This window comes from Erythrolamprus reginae, chromosome 1 (genome assembly GCF_031021105.1).
Source record: "Erythrolamprus reginae isolate rEryReg1 chromosome 1, rEryReg1.hap1, whole genome shotgun sequence".
NCBI lineage: Eukaryota > Metazoa > Chordata > Lepidosauria > Squamata > Dipsadidae > Erythrolamprus > Erythrolamprus reginae.
Genome location: NC_091950.1, coordinates 261,248,367 through 261,271,160, shown reverse-complemented (window position 1 = coordinate 261,271,160; position 22,794 = coordinate 261,248,367). Strand labels below are relative to the sequence as shown.

The 22,794-nt window shown below is 38.2% G+C and overlaps 1 protein-coding gene across 3 annotated transcripts in view; it reads left to right on the top strand.

Annotated features, from left to right (window-relative positions):
* ARHGEF10 (Rho guanine nucleotide exchange factor 10) overlaps positions 1-22,794 on the top strand; it is a 115,083-nt gene that overhangs the window by 26,544 nt on the left and 65,745 nt on the right. The window contains exons 5-11 of one of the 3 annotated variants that reach the window (XM_070732897.1): positions 833-899; positions 6,073-6,152; positions 7,069-7,125; positions 11,666-11,829; positions 16,707-16,823; positions 18,991-19,105; positions 22,003-22,109. In XM_070732897.1, the coding sequence (XP_070588998.1) occupies positions 833-899; positions 6,073-6,152; positions 7,069-7,125; positions 11,666-11,829; positions 16,707-16,823; positions 18,991-19,105; positions 22,003-22,109 (707 nt within the window). Of the gene's footprint in view, positions 1-832; positions 900-6,072; positions 6,153-7,068; positions 7,126-11,665; positions 11,830-16,706; positions 16,824-18,966; positions 19,106-22,002; positions 22,110-22,794 lie in introns of all 3 variants that reach the window. The other 2 variants (XM_070732894.1, XM_070732898.1) reach the window with 2 other exon arrangements.

The following is a 22,794-nucleotide window of genomic DNA, read 5'->3' as shown; positions in this document are numbered from 1 at the left end:
TTGAATCCTCTGTAATCCAAAACTATGCACTTTGCTCAGTGGGTTGGACGTTGAATTGTGCAACCCACCACATAGCTTAAATATCTTTGTTAATATCAATAAGATTTATGTAGATTGTTAATGATAGTTTTGTGTTTTCAATAAACAAAATAAATTCTTAATAGGACCCTCTTCCCTTCCCCTCAAATTCTCTTTACCTGGTTTGTCAATTTTTTGGTAAAACGTGGAGCGTGTGCAAAGGGATATTTGAAAATAAGAAAAAGTCTTTTTGCAGAAGCAGATATCTATTTATTCTACATTGGATTATAGAAACTCTTATCTATATTTCTCAGTTTTTTGAAATGTCTCTATATCTAAACTATAAAAGATATTTACCCAATGTATTGACATTATCCTTCTAATCTTTCCTATTACTTCTCCTATTGGTATCTATGATTTATCACTTGTTGTATATTATGATTAATGGTTGTAACTATGATCTATCACTTTGTTTGTATGTTCACAGAGAGCTTATGCAACAGACACAAACAATTTGTGTGTCTAATCACACCTGGCCAATAAAGAATTCTATTCTATCCATTGATTATAAAATGAAAGGGGTTTTTCATATATGCATGGAAGGATATAGCATGCCCTTTTTGCTTACTTAAATATTTATAATTCCATATTCAGAGGAGTTCATAAAATGCATTATTAATGGAGTCCTTTAGAAGCTGATTGAATAATATTTAAGAGCAGGAAATTCTATTTGACAAATCACTATAATGAATGTTAATTTAAAATGTTTTCCCTTTAATGTCACCTTGACTCAGAAATTGTATCATTTCTTTAGCAACAGTACATATAGTAGCCGAGGATGGTCATTCAAATTCTCAGAGTTCCGAAGAGCCTCCAAACAGGTAAGTAAAGTATTTAATGACATTTATTATGAAAGTACTTCATGTGTACTGTAGTCTCAGTACACCTGAAGTTCAGTAGAAAAGTAGGTGGCAAGGTTTTAAACTGAGGACAACAGGATTAGTACATGTTCCGGAAAAAGTGTTTTTTCATAGTCATATTCAACTTCTTTAACAATACAGATCTTTTTCTATGGAGATTCTCAATCATCCAGATCATGGTTGTTCCAATGGTGGTTTTTTTCAAGAGGCAACTTGTTTTTTTTTTAAAAGATGTTTGGCTTCTCATCCAAGAACTCTGGATGAGAAGAAAAATGTCTTCAAAGAAAAACAAAAAAGTTCAGTTTGTCTCTTGAAAAAAGCACCTTTGCAACAATATAGACCATGGTTAATAATGGCTGTCTGTTGGTGGAATGATATCCATCTGTGAAATAAATGCTCCTTATCAAGCTTGTCCAAAGTCTGTTCCAAAAGTCCACTGATGTCCGATTATGTTGTTATTGGATATAAGCTGGTACATCTATAGTGCTAAAAATGCCTTATTACTTCTTTGAAGGCAATCAGGCTGTAGCAATGTCATGCCTGCCATTTTTCTAAAACCATCTATTGGACAAAGCAAGGTGCTGCACTACATGAACTTTCTGGCTTCATATAGATTTTTAAAGTCCCTTTTTCCTTCTAGTTCCTATAGCAAATGCTTTTTCTTTTCAATATCTCTTTTGCTTCCTCATACTCCAGCCTGACTACCTGCCCCTGTGCCTAAAATCTGGGGTTTGGGTGGGTGTGGAATGAAAGGTAAACATTTGCTATGCAACATGGACCAAATCAGATTGCTAAATTTAGAGCCAGTGGGAACATACTGGCAATAATCCACATGGCCTTATTTGAAAGAAAGAAAGAGAGAAAGAAAGAAAGAAAGAAAGAAAGAGAAAGAAAGAGAAAGAAAGAAAGAAAGAAAGAAAGAAAGAAAGAAAGAAAGAAAGAAAGAAAGAAAGGCCATTGCTTTTCAAACATTTCTGGAGAAAGTCCTCCAGTAACGCCTAGAGATTTTGTTTGTTCCTACAAAGAAAACTCTAACCCTAACCCTATCTCTTCCCAATGACACTGGAAATAAAATAGCTATTATGCAGAATAGTATACAGTATTAGTTTATCTTTGGCACTTGCTTTTATGTGAAGGAGACCATATTAAAAAGAGACTGTATCATAGAGAGGAAATGGTTAAGAGGATTGCTTGTTCAGTAGCTTTTGGGCAGTCAAGGCAACCAGAGTGTGATTTTTCACACCTGCTAGTGGATAGTAAAGATAAAGTAGAAATGTAGCCCTGACCATTAATAAACAGTTTGCTTTTTATCAGGGCTCTAGAGTGCTTTGGAGTTGGTCTCCAACAAGGGCTTCAGAGGGCCCAGGTCTGCAAGCATGGAACTGATCTGGAAAACTTTACAGGAGCCCCGGTTTTTTATTCTAATCTGGAGATGAAATATAAAGCATGCATAACTAATTACATACTTGTAATGGTATCTTACGACTATCACCTATCTGTTGCTTCTATCACATGATTTATGACTGTACAGGTAGTTGCCAACTTACAGTAGTACATTTAGTGACCTTTCAAAGTGGCAACCTGGCACTTGAAAAAGTGACTTAGAACAGTTTTTCACACTAATAATAATAATAATTATTATTATTATTTTTAATTGGATTTGTATGCCGCCCCTCTCCGTAGACTCGGGGCGGCTAACAACAATAATAAACACAACATGTACAATCCAATAATAAAAACAACTAAAACCCCCTATTATAAAACCAAACATACACACAAACATACCATGCATAACTTGTAATGGGCTAGGGGGGAGAGCTATCTCAACTCCACCATGCCTGGCGGTATAAATGAGTCTTGAGTAGTTTACGAAAGACAGGGAGGGTGGGGGCAGTTCTAATCTCCGGGGGGAGTTGGTTCCAGAGGGCCAGGGCCGCCACAGAGAAGGCTCTTCCCCTGGGGCCCGCCAAACGACATTGTTTAGTCGACGGGACCCGGAGAAGGCCAACTCTGTGGGACCTTATCGGTTGCTGAGATTCGTGCGGTAGCAGGCGGTTCCGGAGGTAATCTGGTTCATTGCCATGTAGGTTGCAGCATCCTGGTGGTCACATTATCAAAATCCAGATACTTGGCAACTGATTTACCTTTATGATGGTTTCAGTGTTCTGGGATCATACGATAACTTTTGGTGACCTTCTGACAAGCAAAGTCAACGGGGGCATCAGATTTACTTAGCCGTGTTCCTAACTTAACAACTGCGATCATTCACATAACTGTGGCAATGAAGGTCGTAAAATAGGGCAAAACTCACTTAACAAATGTTTCACTTAGCCACAGAAATTTGGGGCTCAGTTGTGATTGTAATTTGAGGACTACCGGGGGGGTGTCCTCCTACCTGCGTACCAGTGCGCTGCGTGCATATCACAAAGTTTCACATGCATGCTACACTTGCTCACACGCATGTGTCCCCTCACGCAATTATTCTTCCGTGCATGCGCAGAAGCAAAAAAATCCTGAAAAATTAGTTTTTAAAAAAGCACCGGCAAAGACAGCACTGGAGCTGGTGTGTACAAATTGTGCAATCGGTGGGCCACTACCGGACTACCGCACCGGGGCGCACCCAGTAGGAACCCACCTCTGAGACTATCTGTATGTCATGTTGTATGATTTATCAGTTTGGTGCTTGTATGTACCCTGAGAGCTTCTGTAGCAGTGACAAATTCCTTGTGTGCCCTGTCACACTTGGCCAATAAAGAACGTTCTGTTCAATTTTGTACAGGCAAAGCCTTAAGATGAATTGACAATGTTCTTTTTTATTTTAGATGAATAATCATTTCAGAAAGAATAGTGATATAAATACAGAGAAGGTGAGGGAGTAGGCACTTTAAGGCTTGCTGGACTCCGTTTTTCACCCAGTCATTACCCCCTGTACTTCAGCACACCTGATCAGGTGAGGTAGAACTGTAATATCTGAAATGCAAAGCCTGGGATTGCAGCAAATAGATTCTTCTGCATCTTGTTGCCTTGCCTGTTGGTGGGCAGCCCAAAACGCAGGACCTCAGCAGAGAGGAAAGGATGGTAGAAGACGTCGGGAATTGCTGTTAGCTGCTTCCTTCCTTTTCTCACTCTCTTTCTTCCTGGTGAGTGAGTACAGCTTAAAACATTGTGGGCTGTCCCCTGATAGCACTAGACGACATCACTAGGGCTCGCTGCCTTAGAAGAGTGAGGAAAATCCTCAGGGACGAGTCACACCCTGGTCAGCACTTCTCCATTCTCCTATAGTAGCAGGTTGCTATTGACATGGACCACACCATAGCTCCGGTAGTGAAAATGGAGCTGTGCATGCAGCTCCAGGTGAACGGCAGGTGGGCGCATGTGTCTGAGCAAGATTTTGCTTCCGTACATGCACGGAAGCAAAAAATCGCTGAAATCTTGCATGTGTGCACACGTCCCCTCACATGATTTTGCTTCCTGTGCATGCTTGGATGTGCCCGCTTACCCGCCGGTCACCCGGACATGCGTGTGCATTGCACCGGTAGCGGCACAGAATGGCAGCTTCCCCTGTTCTCTTACCATCTGGAAGGATATATAGAAGCATCGGCAGCTGCACAATCAGGCCGAAGAACAGTTTTTAATCCGTGGGGCTGTCAGACTCCTGAATATAAAATAACTTTACAACAACATAGTACGATTGATTTGCAGGGGCCGGCGTGACAAGCAGTACGTTGACACGGTGCAATAGGACTGGATGTTTGTTTAGCAGGATTCACTGGGCTAGGGATTTTCTGCCTTTCACTGTGTGTTGTATTATGTTGGAGGGGGTGCACAAAGGGAGGCTCGGCCAGTCTCATTGTACGCATATTGTGCTCTGGCGAATCTTTGAATCCACCTCCGGGATAAATGAGGAGAGGGAAAAAAAGTACACCTTATTTGCTCTGCAAAAATCTGGATTGCCTCTAGACAGAGACAAGGAGTTACAAAGGCTCTTACTCTGTAGGGCTATAGAGACTCTAAGAGAAAGAGAGAGAGAGAGAGAGAGAGAGAGAGAGAGTGTGTGTGTGTGAGAGAGAGAGAGAGAGAGAGAGAGGCAGATTAATGAGAGGCTGGGAGGGAGTGCTAATGCAAATGTACCACTGTTTTCTGAACAGGAGGAGTGAAGCTGCATTCAGCATTACTTTAGGTAACTTGGGAGATCTGGGTCAGAGGTCTTGTCTGAAAAGCTTGCATTGAAGACCATGGAGCGTTACTTATGCCCCACCAAATAAGATTCTTTTGTGTGGTGTTCACTTTTTTCCTGCATAGTTTTAAGCCTATGGATTCAGGTTTCTTTGCCATTTCTCTCAGAAGCAATTTAATTTTTAAGTAACAAATAATTTTTAAGTAACAATATATACCTGCACTGTATATTGGACATTAATACAATTGAGAGAGCCCAGAAATATTTCACAAGAAGAGTTCTCCACTCCTCTACTCGCAATAATACCTTATTCCACCAGTCTTGAAATTTTGGGCTTATATAGTTTAGCGTTACATCACCTTTGTTATAATCTAAATGTAGTTCATAAAATCATCTACTACGGTGTCCTACCTGTCAATGAATACTTCAGCTTCATCTGCAACAATACAGGAGCACACAGTAGATTCAAACTCAATGTAAACCACTTGAAACTTGACTGCAGACAATACGACTTCAGCAACAGAATGATCAATGTCTGGAATGCATTACGTGATTCTATGATTTCTTTCCCAAACCCCCAAAACTTTAACCTTCGACTATCTATAGTCGATCTCACACCATTCCTAAGAGGGCATGCATAAGTGCACCATTGTGTCTACTGTCTCTGTCCTATTGTCCTATTGCCTAATTAACCTGTACCTACTTTGCTTTTGTTTATATTTATACCTTCTATCTTGTACATGTTTTAATTAATTAATTAAAATATTGTTGAGGACAACATTTCATCTCTTTAAATTCAGTATTTAATATTGTAGTAATTAATGTAATTTCATGTTCTCCTACTCTCATTAAATTTAATGGAGTTTCCAAGTCAAGATGCATATAAGATTTTATGATTCAAGTCAATTGAATACATGAGAATCATCTTTATTTTATCTCTCTGTGCTTAATTTATAGTGAAGATAATCAGGGGAGCACAGATGAGAATGCCCTGGCCAAATGGGTGGCTGATCCTGCAAATACAGAGTGGATGGAGAGTGAGTATAGATGACCCAAACTTCCTCTGCAGGAATTTGACAGTCTTGGATCAATGGCTCACATTTTTGGATTTATCAGCTTTATTTCACTCTGGACCGATATCTTCTGGATGCTTGGACTGTTTTCATTATTCGGATAATTTTTACGAATTCCAAGTAGGCAATGCAAAATTGTCTGCAAAACTTGTCAGCTTGAGTGTGTAATAAACTGTTTCAAGCAACTTGACTCTTTTAATCTCAGAACCGTCCTGTTCCAAGATTGAAAGGTTTCTAAAATGTTTGAATAGTCTGTTTGCTGCTGGGGTGGGAAATTTCATATCATTTCAAGCTTGTAACAGTTTGAAAAATTATGTTTTGCACACACAAACACACACCCCGAATTCAGAGATTGTTTCTCTGTTTGCAGAAATGTTACAGTAGTTCACAAAAATAAATATTGTATTATGTCCAATCATATCTTAGTACTCTTAAAAATGTTCGTATATGTGAGTTAGATGAAACACAGATAAATTGAAAGGCATATATTTTGTACAGGTTCAAAGGTATAAACAAAACCTGAAAAACGATATGTTGTAAAAATAGGAGTATTTCAGAATTTTAAACTTTCTGCAGATTTCTCTTAATGCAGAGCAGAAATTTGTGTAGTGCGAGAGGCTGGTTTTGAACATTTATATTTGCATCTTGTTAACTCACTTGAAGTTTTGAAGCAGTATCAAATGAATAATATGCTTCTGATTAGACAAAAATGTATGTGTTTTTATCATTATTTTGTGTGTGTCATTTATCACTATTTTAGTGTACGCTAGATGTTTGTGTTGCACGTTTTATTATTTTTTTAAAGAAATCAGACTTCTATGTTTTTATGTTTCTAAATCTCTCAATGCATTGAGGGCTATTTTTCTCTCTTTGGTTTTAGATCCTGATGAAGTAATATATGATGATGTACCAAGAGAAAATTCAGACTCTGAACCAGGTATAAGTTTAAATTCAATTTTAATTAACAGCAATAGAGGGGAAAATACAGATAAATGTTCCAAATGGAGGAAATGTTTAATTTTCCTTAGCTGTCCTACAATATTGTCATATAGAATGGTGATCCAGGCCGAAGTCTTTGTTTGACTTTAGAATAGCATTTTGGTGATTATGCACCCAAAAATGCATTAGACTGTGGCCTAATAAAAATTATATGGAAATTATATCCCATTTCCATGTAATTAAAATTAATAAAGATAATTACTCTCCAGGCATTTGATAATTCAGTAATTGTGGAGGTTTTTGAAGGCTCAACAATGATTCTGGATTATGTATCTATTTTTCAATTCTGTGATTAAAGGCATGACAAGCAAACCTTACCAAAGTAAACAAATTAGTTGATTTAGATCAGGGAAATAATTATGAATGTAGAAAACCTACTGTGCTTAAGTTGGAATGCTTTTATTGCTTGTGTGTCTCTATTGACTTCTCCAGAAATGATATCTAACAAAAGGAGTAATCATTACTCAGATGGAAGGGTTGGTTATAACATTGAAAACACTAATTACACAGCACTAGGATATGTCAGGCAATGCTTTGCCAAAATTGATTGTAGCCATGCTACCCAAATCTTGCCTGGTCACCGAAGGCGGGTCTGTTGAAGCTTGAGATTCTGCTTCAATTCCATAAACCAGTAAAAAAACATTTCATTTAAACATGCTTTTGGTCTCATCTGATTGACTGTAGACATCTATGTCTGGCTTTATTTAGGGCGTTGGTTTTTTTTTTAATGCTATTCTGAATCTAATTATTTTTTGATGTTGATGTTGTACATCACCGAGATTGGATTTGTTCATATCTGAATTTTTGGGTAATTTAGACATGATTTTCTTTTTTCCTTGATGTTGTTCCATTCTGCACATTTTTCTTGAAATCAAGTATCATACTTTTTCCAAGGTTGAGAGAGCTCTATCAAAGTTGTGCAAATACAATTCTCAGAAGCTGAGCCACCACGATAACTAGAAGACTACCAAATATTTATGTCTGCGATGTGTGATGGTGTGCCAGTACACAATCGGATATGCAAACTCCTCACTCTAAAGCACAGGTCATTGACCTGTGGTCCACAGACCACTGGTGGTCCATGAGAAAATTTTGGTGGTCTGTGGAGAAATCTTGGTCCCTGGGCCAGATATGGCCAAGTGCAGTTAATCCAATTCAGGAAGAGGAGAGGAAAGGAGAGGAGAGGAAAGGAAAGGATTACAGCTAAGGGAATATGGGACTGGCTTTCCCAACAATAGCAAATAAGCTTCAATTGTTTTGTAATAATTACATTACCTTTAATTTGGTATTATAAAATTAATTAATTAATTAAATTAAATTTAATTTATATGCCACCCAACTCTCCAAGGACTCTGGACAGTTTAAAGCAAAGAAATTAAACAACCTTTAGAGATTTTGTTATGATTAAATATACATTTACAATTTTGTTAACCATTTATAATTTTGTCATGTTAAATAGGTGCATTTCATATTAATAAAATGGAAGTTCTCTGATCATAATTTTACAAAGGTGTTTATCTTTTTTTTTTTTAAAAAATATCATATTAGGGGCCTGCAGGATTTAAAATTATGAATTAGGGTTCGTGGGAAATAAAATTATGAATGTGGTGGTCCACAGGATTAAAACTAAAATTATGACCTTGGTCCAAAAGGTTGGAGACCCATGCTCTAAAGGATTCTTCCCCTCTCTTTATCATTATCATAAATCACATTGAATATGTACCAGTATAACAGAATGTTGTAAGAAAATTTTCTTCTCTTTTCCTTGCTCATTTTATATCATCCCCCCCCCTCTCTTCTTGCATTAGGAAAGATGGGGTAATATTTTTCTAAACAAGTGAAAGGTTTTTCCAAAACTCAGTGTTATCTCAAACCTGTTGTTTTGTGCTTTTGTATATTGACTTATATACAGTTTATGTCTGCTGTGACCCATAATTTTTTTTCCTAGGGATACTACTTATCTGATGTGTTGACGTGATGTGTTGTCGAGATCTTTCTTCTGGTCCTTCATCTCTGTGTAGAATGTCTTGATCTCAGTTATATTTCATACTGTTACTCCCTACCATAGTTCTTTTTAAATGTTTATTCGCAACCTATTCATATTTTGTGCTACCCATGATAAAAATCATTGCCAAGAGAAAGATTTCTTTATTTTACATTTAAGTATAGATATATTTTTTCTGGAATTCTAATATGGCGATATTGTATGCCACTAGTGCATATTAACTGGGGGAAAATACACAATATAGATGTTATATAAATATACAGTTTGACTGAAATAAGCTGTTTCTATTTTGGTAGGGTTTTTTGTAGCATTACTTATCTTAATTCACCCAACCCCTTTTATATAAAGCCAGAACCCAGAAGAGAGCAGCTGGCCATTGCACATGTGCATGGCGCTCAGCTGTTCTTCTGGGTTTCGGCTTGCATGCAGATGACGGAACCCGGAATAGCGGCTAGCGATGGCATGCATGCCCACAGAGAGGGCTTTGCGTACCATCTCTGGCATGTGTGACGTAGGTTCACCATCAAGCCCTAGAATGTCTCTGGATTTTCCTTAACTGAGATTCGGCAGAAACCTAGGATTCCACGAGAGGTCATTAAGCAGTCCCTGGGAGATCATGATTTATTTAAAACACACAAGAATCAAACAAAAACTCTTGAAACTCCAACATTTGGTTGATCCACTGGAACGTTTGCCAGCCATGGGAGGGAATTGTGCATGCATATGCAAACAGGGTAGTAAGCAAGGTGCCAGCTGAGGAAGGAGCAGCAGCAGATGATGACAGATGCTGAGGCTTCTACACCAGGGCTCCCCCTGCTGGTGTGTCTGCCTTCCTGCAGGTTCAGTGGCCCACTATCTCAAGAGAGACCCAGGAGATAAGAGGACTAGGCTGGCCCAGACAGCAGTCAGTGATGGGCTCCTACTGGAACGGTCAGAAATGCAGTTCCGGTAGCAAAATTTGGAGCTCCACCCCAGAGCACCCAATTTGCACTGAAAGATGTTGAAACAAAATGCATGAGCCACGTCCACAGTGTGGTAGTAAAAATTTTGGTAGCCCATCACTGACAGCAGTGCAGCATGCCTATCTTTCTGCAGGTGCAGCAGCCTAAAGGCCTCTATCTCAGGGCAGGCACAAGAGATCTGAACTAGTGTCTAGTTAGTTTCCAAGTGCAGTTCCAAGTGCTAATGACTTGGCCCCAGAGTATTTTTAGGGCCAGGGGTGAAATGCTCTCAGTTTGCATGTGCCTGTCAGTCATTGGAGAGTTGGTCACAAGGGGACTACCAGGCTCTGCCTGCAATAATAATAATAATAATAATAATAATAATAATAATAATAATAATAATAATAATAATATAATACAAATATAAATAATAATAATAATAATAATAATAATTATTATTATTATTATTTAGATTTGTATGCCGCCCCTCTCCGTATACTGCCACCATTTGGGTTCTTTTACCCCCGGGGTATGAACAGAACATTTTCTGCATGTACAGAGGGTAAAAGAACGTAAACGGCGGTGTCTGGGTAGGTGGGCGGAGCCTCATGCTCCTTGTGACCGGCTCTTCAATGACTGACAGGCACGAGTGAACTGGGAGCATTTCACTCCTGCTTAGGGCCATCTTGTGCAATGTAAACTTGACCAGGAACACTTATTTCCCCAGGGAGAAACATCTGACACTCCCATTTTCCATGATTTATGGAAGCATGTCCCCCCCCTCCCCTTTTATTCCATTCAATCATATCCAATTCTAAGAGGCGGTCTGAAAACGTCCCTGAGTTGGCAATGTTTTTCAAAAGTAGTTCGCCATTGCCTCCTTCCTAGAAAAAGTGACTGGCCCAAAGTCACCCAGCTAGCTTTGAACTCATGGTCTTCCAGTTTCTGATGCCTTAACTATGTCATGGAGTATAGGGTATGCTAGTCTATGATAGCATCTGTATTTCACAATAACCTTCCACTTGAATTTAAGTCGTCTTTTACAATTTTTGTCTTCAGAAAAATTGTCCTGATGGACTAGTGCCTAGGATGTCATTTTTTTTTGAGTTTTATGATTTTATAATATCAATAATATAAATCATTAATAACCTTTGAATTGTGAAAGGAAATGGATAGATAATGAAAATGGAGTTTGTAAGAGATGAAGTCACAGAAATAAATAAACTTTTTTCTTAAACTTACACACAATAAAATATATTTTAGTTTATAACCAGATTTTTTTAAAAATAAAATAAAATTATGACTTTTTAAATTAAAGCTGCATTTCCTAGAGATTATATTTTGTAAGAAATTCTAAGCCTGATTTTAAAATTGATACATTGATAATAGATCTTTCCTTACAAATATCTCATTATTTTTCATTCCTTGACTGAAAATAGCAAAGAAATATTTCCATTTAAAGTCATAGATATTTGAAACAGATTTTTTCCATGAATAGGACTTAATTATATTTATGTTTTTAATGGATGCAGAGGAGATGATTTATGATGATGTTGAGAATGGAGACGAAGGTGGAAATAGCTCTCTAGAATATGGGTGGAGTTCCAGTGAGTTTGAAAGCTATGAAGAACAGAGCGACTCAGAGGGTAAAAATGGAATACCCACTTCTTTTCTGCGTGGCAACCACAGAAGACAAGTATGTAATTCTGGTGGCTTTTTCTAGCATATTTGTGCTTTCCAAAGTTGTAGTAGCTCAATGTTTATGCCATCCAGTTGAATTACATAATTCCAAGCCAGAACAAGTACATTAAACGTTAAGCAGTTTTGAAAGAAGAGGCAGAATATCCCATGGCACTTCATAAATGGATATGAACTTAGGAGGTATTAGATTCCACCCTAATACTCTAGGCAGCTAACACAGAGAATTAATAATTTCTTCCTCATCCTATTTTCCCCACCACAGCCCTGTGAAATGGGTTGATCTGAGAGAGAGAGAGAGAGTGATTGATCCAAGGTCATTCAGCTATCTGTCATGGCTAAGGTGGGACTTGAACTCCCAGTCACCCGGTTTCTAGCCTGCTGCTTTAACTACTAGATTAAATTGGCTCTCTACCATATGCTGTATACAGTGTTCCCTCGATTTTCGCGGGGGATGTGTTCCGAGACCGCCCGTGAAAGTCGAATTTCCGCGAAGTAGAGATGCGGAAGTAAATACACTATTTTGGGCTATGAATAGTATCACAAGCCTTCCCTTAACACTTTAAACCCCTAAAGTGCAATTTCCTATTCCCTTAGCAACCATTTAGATCATTACTCACCATGTTTATTTATTAAAGTTTATTAAAATAAATATTTATTAAAGGCAGATGAAAGTTTGGCGATGACATATGATGTCATCGGGCAGGAAAAATCATGGTATAAGGAAAAAACCGCAAAGTATTTTTTAATTAATATTTTTGAAAAACCGTGGTATAAACTTTTTGCGAAGTTCGAACCCACGAAAATCGAGGGAACACTGTACATTTCTTAAATATCCCATTCCTATTACATCCAGCTGCTATTTCTTATAGCATCCTCATAGTCACATTAGCAAAATTTCCCGATATTACTATTTCCTGATATCCCATGATGTAGTTTATATACAGTATAAATTATTCAATGTGATGGATGGTACCTACGAAGAGAGAGATGGTGTGTGATGGATTAGTGAAGTGGCTGTTTCCCAGCAAGTAGGGATCACATTCTAAAGAGAGTGTATATGTCAACAATCAACACAGCCCAGAGGTGGTTAGGAGACAGGGACAGATTGAGGATAGCCATTCCCTAAAACCTTTGGAGTTCATAAGTTAGTAAAGATTTAGTCTGGTAAGATTTAGTCTATTGGTGTGAGGAAATAAAGAATTGAATATTGGCTGGATTGTTCTATATCATTCTTGGGCTGACCTTGACACTAATATTTTACATAGTGTTTAATTCAAGTTTCAAGTTTCAAGTTTTATTGGATTTATATGCCGCCCCTCTCCGAAAACTCGGGGCGGCTAACAGCAATCATAGACAATATACAATAATAATCCAATACTAAAAGCAAATTAAAACCCCTTAATATAGAAAATCAAACACACATACAAACATACCATGCATACCATTGTAACGGCCTAGGGGGAGAAGAAATCTTAATTTCCCCATGCCTGGCGGCAGAGGTGGGTTTTAAGTAGTTTACGAAAGACAAGGAGAGTGGGGGCAATTCTAATCTCTGGGGGGAGTTGGTTCCAGAGGGCCGGGGCCGCCACAGAGAAGGCTCTTCCCCTGGGTCCCGCCAAGCAACATTGTTTAGTTGACGGGACCCAGAGAAGGCCCACTCTGTGGGACCTAACTGGTCGCTGGGATTCGTGCGGCAGAAGCCGGTCCCTGAGATAATCTGGTCCGGTGCCATGAAGGGCTTTATAGGTCATAACCAACACTTTGAATTGTGACCGGAAACTGATCGGCAACCAATGCAGACTGCAGAGTGTTGGTGTGACATGGGCATACTTAGGGAAGCCCATGATTGCTCTCGCAGCTGCATTCTGCACGATCTGAAGTTTCCGAACACTTTTCAAGGGTAGCCCCATGTAGAGAGCGTTACAGTAGTCGAGCCTCGAGGTGATGAGGGCATGAGTGACTGTGAGCAGTGACTCCCAGTCCAAATACGGTCGCAACTGGTGCACCAGGCGGACCTGGGCGAACGCCCCCCTCACCAAAGCTGAAAGATGTTTCTCTAATGTGAGCTGTGGATCGAGGAGGATGCCCAAGTTGTGAACCCTCTCTGAGGGGTCAATGATTCTCCCCCCAGGGTAATGGATGGACAGATGGAATTGTCCTTGGGAGGCAAGACCCACAGCCACTCCGTCTTGTCTGGGTTGAGTTTGAGTTTGTTGATTCATTCCTTTATAACTCTCTGCAACAACCAGACGAACCCTCATATATAAGTAATGTTCTAGCTTCACAACCCTATAGTACAAGTGGATTTCATTTTATGTTTTCAAAACTCAGTACATTTCAGGTCATTTCACTTTCAAAACTGAAAGTGATGAAAGAAATAATATTAGGGGAAATGTGAAATCAGAGACTTGGGGTGTAAATAGTTTAACAATTTAACAAGAATCATATTTAAGATGATGATTGTAGGTATGAAAAATAGTTTTTAAATTGAATGCTATATCAGGAACTAATTTTAAATAATTAGAATAGTTTATATACAACAGGTTTAAATAGTTAGAATAGTTAGTGCCCATAATTTTAAAACAGTGTCAGAGTAAAACCCGAACCGTAATTTGGCTAGGGTTATTTCAAGATTAAAGCCAGATTGACTGCAAATTGATTGCAATGTTCAAGACATATAAAAATAGTATTTGACCTCTATATGTGACTCCTTCTGGAAACGCTAATAAACTGAATAAAACGCTAATAAGAAGAAAGTATAATTATATCACACACAAAAATTATTTCAGTTCTCTAATTCTATGGCTTCAAGAATCCTAAATTAATTCATTGACATTAAAAAACAAAAGAGAAACTATACAAGTTGCTTGAATGATTTGAGAAAATGTACTTTTCAAAACTTCTCAAAACCAGGCTGAGTTCTAATCCTATCGTGCTCATGAAGTCCCATGGTGACCTTGGCCAGTCACTTTCAGCCCCAGGAAAAGGCAAGGGAAAACCACTTCTAAAAACAGAGGTCTTCAAACTTTAAGACTTGTGGACTTTAACTCCCAGAAATCGAATTCTGGGAACTGAAATTCATAAGTCTTAGCCAAGTTTGGGGACCCCTGTCTAAAAAGCTTTCTAAGAAATTTGGAGGGACTTCTCTGAGCAATGTCCAAGAGGGAAGGTTGAGAGAGAAAGAAACAAAAGAAAAGAGAGAGACATGCAGCATTCTGCTAGAGAATCAAGCAAGTTTTACAGAAGATGTCACTTGTTATGCTGTATGGTAGAGAAGCAACCAGTTGTAATCTTTATTCTTAAGTGTTCAACTTTATCCATAAAGAAAGACTTCAGTAGAGATTAAAGTATTATTCCAGGGACTGGTGATAATTCCTAATTAAAATACTTTAGGATGATCCCAGGATGAAAATCAGACGAGACAGCCAAACCCACCTGTCTCCTGGAACTTTAGGGAAAAACAAGGATCAAGCAAGGTGTATTTTAGTTTCAGTGGTTTTCATTCATTAACTCTGTAGTGAAACTTCAATGAATTAATTTGTCTGAAGTGTCTAAAGTGGTCCTTATCCACAATTTGCTTATAGCATATTGCTATAGCATACCCCCTATCTTTCATGGCAAAAGGCTAACAGAGATCTCAGTACCTGCTAATTCTATAATTAATGTTGGCTGTGCATCACATTACAGATCTTGCTTCATAATTAAGCTGAATGTTGTCTTCTTTATGAAAGAGTACCATAGCCACATACTCCATTACAGAGCAAATTAGTCCAAATTGGAACAGGTTGAAGTAACAGATAATATTGTTGCAATGTCCCTCTAAAAATTAGTCTAAGGCCATAAATAAAGACTTCATTTTTATTTATTTATTGGTATCCCATCTTTATTATTTTTGTAAATAACTCCAGGCAGCTAAAACAGCAAATTAATAATTTCTTCCTCATCCTATTTTTCCCACTACAACCCTTGTGAAAGGGGTTGGTCTGAGAGAGAGAGAAAGTGACTGATCCGAGGTCACTCAGCTGGCTGTCATGGCCTAGGTGGTACCTGGACTAGCCTGCTGCTTTAACCACTAGACTAAATTGGTTCTCTACCATAGGCCGTATACCTTTCTTAAATATCCCATTCCTATTATATCCAGCTGCTGTTTCTTACAGCATCCTCATGGTCACATTATCAAAATTTGAACGCTTGGCAACTCATGTGTTGGTCTTCTCCGGGTCCCGTCAACTAAACAATGCCGCTTGGCGGGACCCAGGGGAAGAGCCTTCTCTGTGGTGGCCCCGGCCCTCTGGGACCAACTCCCCCCAGAGATTAGAATTGCCCCCACCCTCCTTGCCTTTCGTAAGCTACTTAAAACCTACCTCTGCTGCCAGGCATGGGGGAACTGAGATACTCTTTCCCCCTAGGCCGTTACAATTTTATGCATGGTATTGTATGTCTGTTTGGTTTTTATTATAATGGGTTTTTAATTGTTTTTAGTATTGGATTATTATTATGTGCTGTTTTATTATTGCTGTTAGCCTCCCCGAGTCTTCGGAGAGGGGCGGCATACAAATCCAATAAATGAATGAATGAATGAATGTTTATGATGGTTGCAGTCTTGTGGTGTCATGTAATCACTTTTTGTGACCTTCTGACAACGAGGAAGCCAGATTCACTTATCAACTGTGGCAAAAACTGTTTTAAAATGGGGCAAAACTATTAGTGACAGAAATTTTGGGCTCAGTTGTGGTCTACCAAGGAGCAACCTGCCCCCCTCCTTTTTATATCATTATTCTTTTTCCCCCCTCTCATCTGGCCCGTAGCAGTTTGTGCACATGCAGCCCAATCGCCTTAAATTTTAAGATTGTATTTTTTTGTCTGCTGCAGTTCTCTCATGACCTATCCCGTTTAAAGGAGCACTATGAGAAAAAGATGAAAGATCTGATGACCAACACAGTAGGAGGAGTAGAGATTCAGCAACTAAAGCAAAAACATGAGCTGAAGGTAACATCATTGATTTTCTAACCAGATAAATGTTATAACGTTTGTTTCTGCAGACACAATGAACGGGCGTTTTAGTAAACAAAGCTGATGAAAAAAGAATAGTATTTATTTATTTGTTTGTTTGTTTGTTTGTTTGTTTGTTTGTTTGTTTATTTATTTATTTATTTATTTAGCGGCTAACAACAGTAGCAAACAGCATATAACAAATCTAATGTTTAAAATAATTTTAAAACCCTTATTTAAAACCAAACATACACACAAACATACCATGCATAAATTGTATAGGCCTAGGGGGAAAAGGGTAGTTCAGTTCCCCCAAGCCTGACGACAGAGGTGGGTTTTAAGGAGCTTACAAAAGGCAAGGAGGGTGGGGGCAATTCTGATCTCCGGGGGCATCTGGTTCCTGTGCTGTTTGCATCTCAGTTTAAAATAACTTTATCAGGGGTTTTATGCCAACTTTTGGGGCTGCTGTTTTAATATTTAAATAATGAAAAATACAGTTAATTTTCTTTATGGATTTTTTGGCTATGCTGTTGCAGTTTAATTCACCTAGATGAATCGTCATTACGAAGGTCTGCTTTAGTGGATATCTCTGGAAGATCATGTAGATTTTAGTTTTGGGGGGAGTTTTGAGTTTAAATAAATGTTATTTTTCTTTTTCAATAAAAGTACCCTTTAGCATTAAATAGTTAACATGGAATTGGAGATACCAGCATTACTTTATCTTGTTATGGAATCAGAGGGGAAACTAGTTTCCATAAAGGAGGAGAGAGAGTGAAACTGCAAATGCAAGTGAAAATTGAGAGCAGTCTCCTTCTTTCTCTCCAAATTTGGACATGCATGGTGAGCTATGCGAGGAAATTCTCATACTGGTTGGCCCCTTTCCCCAGTTTCCGGATATGAAGATTTGTACAATCGAAGGAGTAGGATGGTTTCTATAAATGTTAAAATGTTCCGCTTATCTTACTTCATATAAGTTCCATAAAAATAAGCATTGAAAGTTGCAGCAGTGTTTCAAGAAAATTGTAGTCCAATGTTCTGATCTCTTTATCCGCATATTAAGTTGGACATACAGTATCTTGATGTTAAAGTTATTTGGACTTCAACTCCCAGAATTGTCCAACGAATGCTGGCTGGGGAATTCTGGGAATTGAAGTCCAGATATCTTCAAGTTGCCAAGGTTGGGAAACACTGCTCTAGAGCAGTGACGACAAACCTTTTTTTGGTTCGCATGCCAAAATGGGTTGTGTGGGTGTGCTAGCATGTGTGCACATGCCCACACCTCTTCTCTCCCCCTCACACATGCACAACCCTGCCACACTGCCCCTCGCGCATGAGCATATTCCTTACTGAAGCTTTATACCTGAAAAAAAAATGCCCAAATGGGTAAACTGGAAGTTCAGGGAAACGCACTTCCGGTTTGCCGTTGTTCTATTTTTTGCCCTCTGAAGGGTTTAGGGAAGCTTCCTGAAGCCCTGGGGTGCAAAAAGCAGCACAACAAGGCAAATGGGAAGTTTGGAAAACGCACTTCCCGTTTGCCCATTGTATGTTTTTTTGCACTCTGGGGCTTCAAGAAGCTTCTCTGAGTGCTAAAAACAGTACAACGGCAAACCAGAATTGTGTTTGTCTATTGTGCATTTTTTTTTGCCTCTGGGGCTTCAGAGAAACTTCCCTGAAGCATCCAGAGGGGGGAAATGGCCTTTCCCAAGACTGAAAATCAGCTGGCCAACGTACGCGTGCACGCAAAGTCTCGTGTGCCCTCCATTATGGCTCTGTGCCATAGGTTTGCCATCACGAGTCTAGAGAGAGAAATAGAAGAGGCTGGAATAAAAATTGCAAGTGGAATAGCTTGTTTAAATTCTGTTAAGGAGGTTAAATACTGGAAAATACTCTCTGCGTGTGTGTTTTCATTGTCTCCCTGAAACAATGTATACATGTATGTATAAATATGGGAGATATGCCCTAAAAAACCCAAATAAAAGCTGGCATATTAATGACCAGGCATTAATAATTGCCGTAGGCTGTTGACTTTGGTCTCCACAACCTGACATTGTTCTTTTTACAAGCGGTGCTTGTCATGTCGTGTCTGCTATAGCGTTTGTAACACTTTGAATTCCACTCTGATTACTCAGTGAACATGCAGGATCTGTTTGTCCCTGCCTTGCAGATGCAGAAGCTCATGAGAGCTGCAAGGGAGGGCACCAAAGACGGTCTTGAAAAAACTAAAGCGGCTGTGAAGAAAGGCCGGTCATTCATCAGGACTAAGTCCTTTATTAATCAAGGTATGCACTGACCGTCCACTAATTTGATTTGGACCATTGTACTAATTACCCATTGAAAGCAAAACAGCATTGAGATGTTTAACTATTTCTCTTTCAAATCACATAGCTTCAGAAAACAGTCTTAGCTCATAGGTAGATTTTTAGGTAAGGAATTATTATCTTATTTTTTGGGGGGGGGGGCGGAAATAGAATTGATCTTAAGATTTTAAAAAGTGTGTGTATGTGTGTGCATGCAATTAAATTGAGTTTATTAACTGAATAATTGAAATTAACTGAAATTGAGGTTTCACTCTCAGAAATGGAAAAGACATTGACGATCTTGACTGGGATTGTAATGTTACTTCTATTACTTCTGCTGCTAAGCATTATATTGTTTTGGATGAACATGCTATGGTTTTTGACCGAAGATGTGAAAACAATTATAGGTCAACTCTGCGATTCAGTTCAGGCAGTTTTTTTTTTCCTAATCAAATCAAATACTGTAAATGTTGTACATATAATTGAATACTTAATTTTCATTAATGGATATCTTAGAGGAAAAAACTTTGGACTTCACACACACACAACACACCAGTTTGTCACAGATGGCAAGCAATATTATACAGAGTATCAAAAGGAGTGAGATGGTAAGGCAAAGAAATGAAAAGGATGGCACAGTGGGAAAAGACTTAGGGTGTTATAGTTTATAGAAACACCATGTACTCCCTCAAATGTTCTGTCCTTAAACAATTCTTTATTGCTTGTTCTTACCATGTTTGTTGCCACTTCCCTCACTGCTTTTAAAAAAAAATCTCTTTTAAAGAAAACTTTTAAAAGTTTCTTTCTTTCAAGATCTCATCAATGACATATTCAACTACAACTTTTTTGGGATTTCCTTTTTCTCTTAATATACTTTTTTTGGGGCACCATCTATGATTAGACTAGCTTGGTGTACTTTTTTTTATACTGATCATTCATTTTTTGTGTTGTGTCTACATTTATTTAGCATCTGTATATTCTTGAAAGATCCAGTTTAATATAGTTGTTAAGGCATCAGGTTAGAACCTTGGAGACAAGTAACTTTTGAAAAACTTTGCCAAGAAAACTGCAGAAACTTCTCCAAGCCATTTCTGACAGTCGGATGTGATTGGATAGAAGAAAAGTAATATATTCTTGATACATGGTCTTTAATTATCCTGTTCCCTCTGCACTCAGCTTATTCTCTCTCTCTCTCTCTCTCTCTCTCTCTCTCTCACTCTCTCTCTCTCTCTCTCTCTCTCTCTCTCTCTCTCTGTATATATATATATGTCACATGTTTTGTTGCTGAATTTGAAAATTAAGGGAGACTAGGATAGATCTATTTCGGCCTTATTTTGGCCTCATCAGCTAGCCATACATACCCATTGGGACTTGAACCTGCAACCTTTGCCTTGTAAGGCAGAGAATTATCCTCTAGGCTACAGTATCCAATCCCTTCAGCTCTGTACCAGGGAAGGGTTACATATTTTTGTGTCGAATCACCCTGGTGTATTGAAGGAACATCACAGCTCCTTATTTGCCTCCCAGCCCAACCCAGGGCCATTTCCAAGGCAGTTAATTTTATTGATATTGATATATATATCCAAAGCTGCCTTCCATATTACATGGTGAATTGAAGGATGAGCTCATTTTTGCTTCTTTTGTGAAACATTCCTAAAAATGAACTGCATGCTACTAACCATTACATTTATATTGGTAGTGGCATTTGCAAGTCTAAAAATATGTATGTTTCCATTTCTGCATTTTTAGTAAACATTTTAAGAGACACAAATCCTATTCTTTCCTCTTAGGTTTTTGCCCTTTATTTTATAAATGTCAGTTCTTTGCTCTGTTTCCCTGTCAAACCACTACTTCATTGCCATGCATCTCAGTTAACAATCTGAATGTCTCTACATAAAGAAAACCCATACATGGAAACTCTGAATACATTGAACATATATCATAGATCCATCTAAGTCACCCTTAATGTTAAATATTCCATTTTCTTCCACATGTTCTATTTCCGCCTTATACTTCTATTAATCACATTCAGAACAACCTTCAATTCTTAATTCAACATTTTTCATGTTGTCATCACTATCCCTAAACCAACAAATGTACAATCAACCTTTTTTCTCATTCATATATCAGTGACTTGATGAGGAACAAATAGGTGGTTTAGAAAGCCCCTGCCTGCATAAAGCTGCACTGGCACATGTCAGCTTTCTGTGTATTGTAAATTCATGGACAGAGTATAAAGGGTTCTTACTTTAGATAATTAATTATTCAATATTCATAGTGCTATATAAAAATCATTGGTAAATGATAGGTCAACTATCATTTCTTAGAACAATGAATTCAAAATTTTTACTCAATAGTGGTGGAACAAATTATTATTATTATTATTATTATTATTATTAATATTATTATTATTATTATTATTATTTATTAGATTTGTATGCTGCCCCTTTCCGTAGACTCGGGGCGGCTCACAACACAATAAAAACAGTTCATAACAAATCTAATAATTTACAATTTAAAATATTAAAAAGCCCCATTATTAAACAGACATACATACAAGCATACCATACATAAATTGTATAGGCTCAGGGGAGATATTTCAGTTCCCCCATGTCTGACGACAAAGGTGGGTTTTAAGGAGTTTACGAAAGGCGAGGAGGGTAGGGGCAGTTCTAATCTCTGGGGGGAGCTGGTTCCAGAGAATCGGGGCCGCCACAGAGAAGGCTCTTCCCCTGGGGCCCGCCAACGGACATAGTTTAGTTGACGGGACCCGGACAAGGCCCACTCTGTGGGACCTAATCGGTCGCTAATCCTAGCTGAGAAATAAATTCTTTTAGGTCCGATTATATATATTAAGTTCTAATATCATTTATTTCTAGAACACAGAGCTACATGTCTGGAGGAAGAGGAGCTATTTATTGATGTAGACTGCATGCACACAGAAGCAATCATGACTCCGATGCCAGATGGATTATCCCAACAACAGGTTTGTGCATTGGATGCTGTTGAAATCTAATCCCCAGTCTTTTTGTACATACCTTAATTTCCAACAGTAACTTTACTTTGCTACATCTTATGTCTAATTTATGTACATTTGTCTCACAAAATTGAAATTCAAATGAAATTAATTGTCTTGATTGTTGAGACAAACCCTGACGTGGTAAATCCCTTAAGTAGAGTTTTTGAAGAGCAACTAAAATACGACTTAATTGCACCAACCTCAGTGACTTGTATTTTGACATGTTCTTTCCTGATGGTGATTTTCTTCAAATCTTGCAATTAGTAACAGACAAGTCAATATAGGAAGGAAAAAGATTTAATTCTGAACATGCTGCTGCTTACCACCAGGTGGCATAGTTAATCCCTTGTACTGTATACAGTATGTCTTTTGCTCCTTTCCTAGGTAGATAAGAAATGCTTGGACTAAACTTGGACTAAAATTTAGTCCATGTATCAGTTGACTAAAGGCCTGGGCTCAATTTAGCACAATAGAAAATAGCTTAACTTTTATTGGGGGATGATTTCAAAGTGAAACCATCTTCTTTAGCTGGTATGAGAATTCATGAAGGCCTTACTGTTTTCTAAGATTTTTAAAAACAGAATAATAAAATAAAATAAAACCTGCAGGCTCTCTGTACAGAAAGAATTAATCCAGTTTCATAGAGAACATA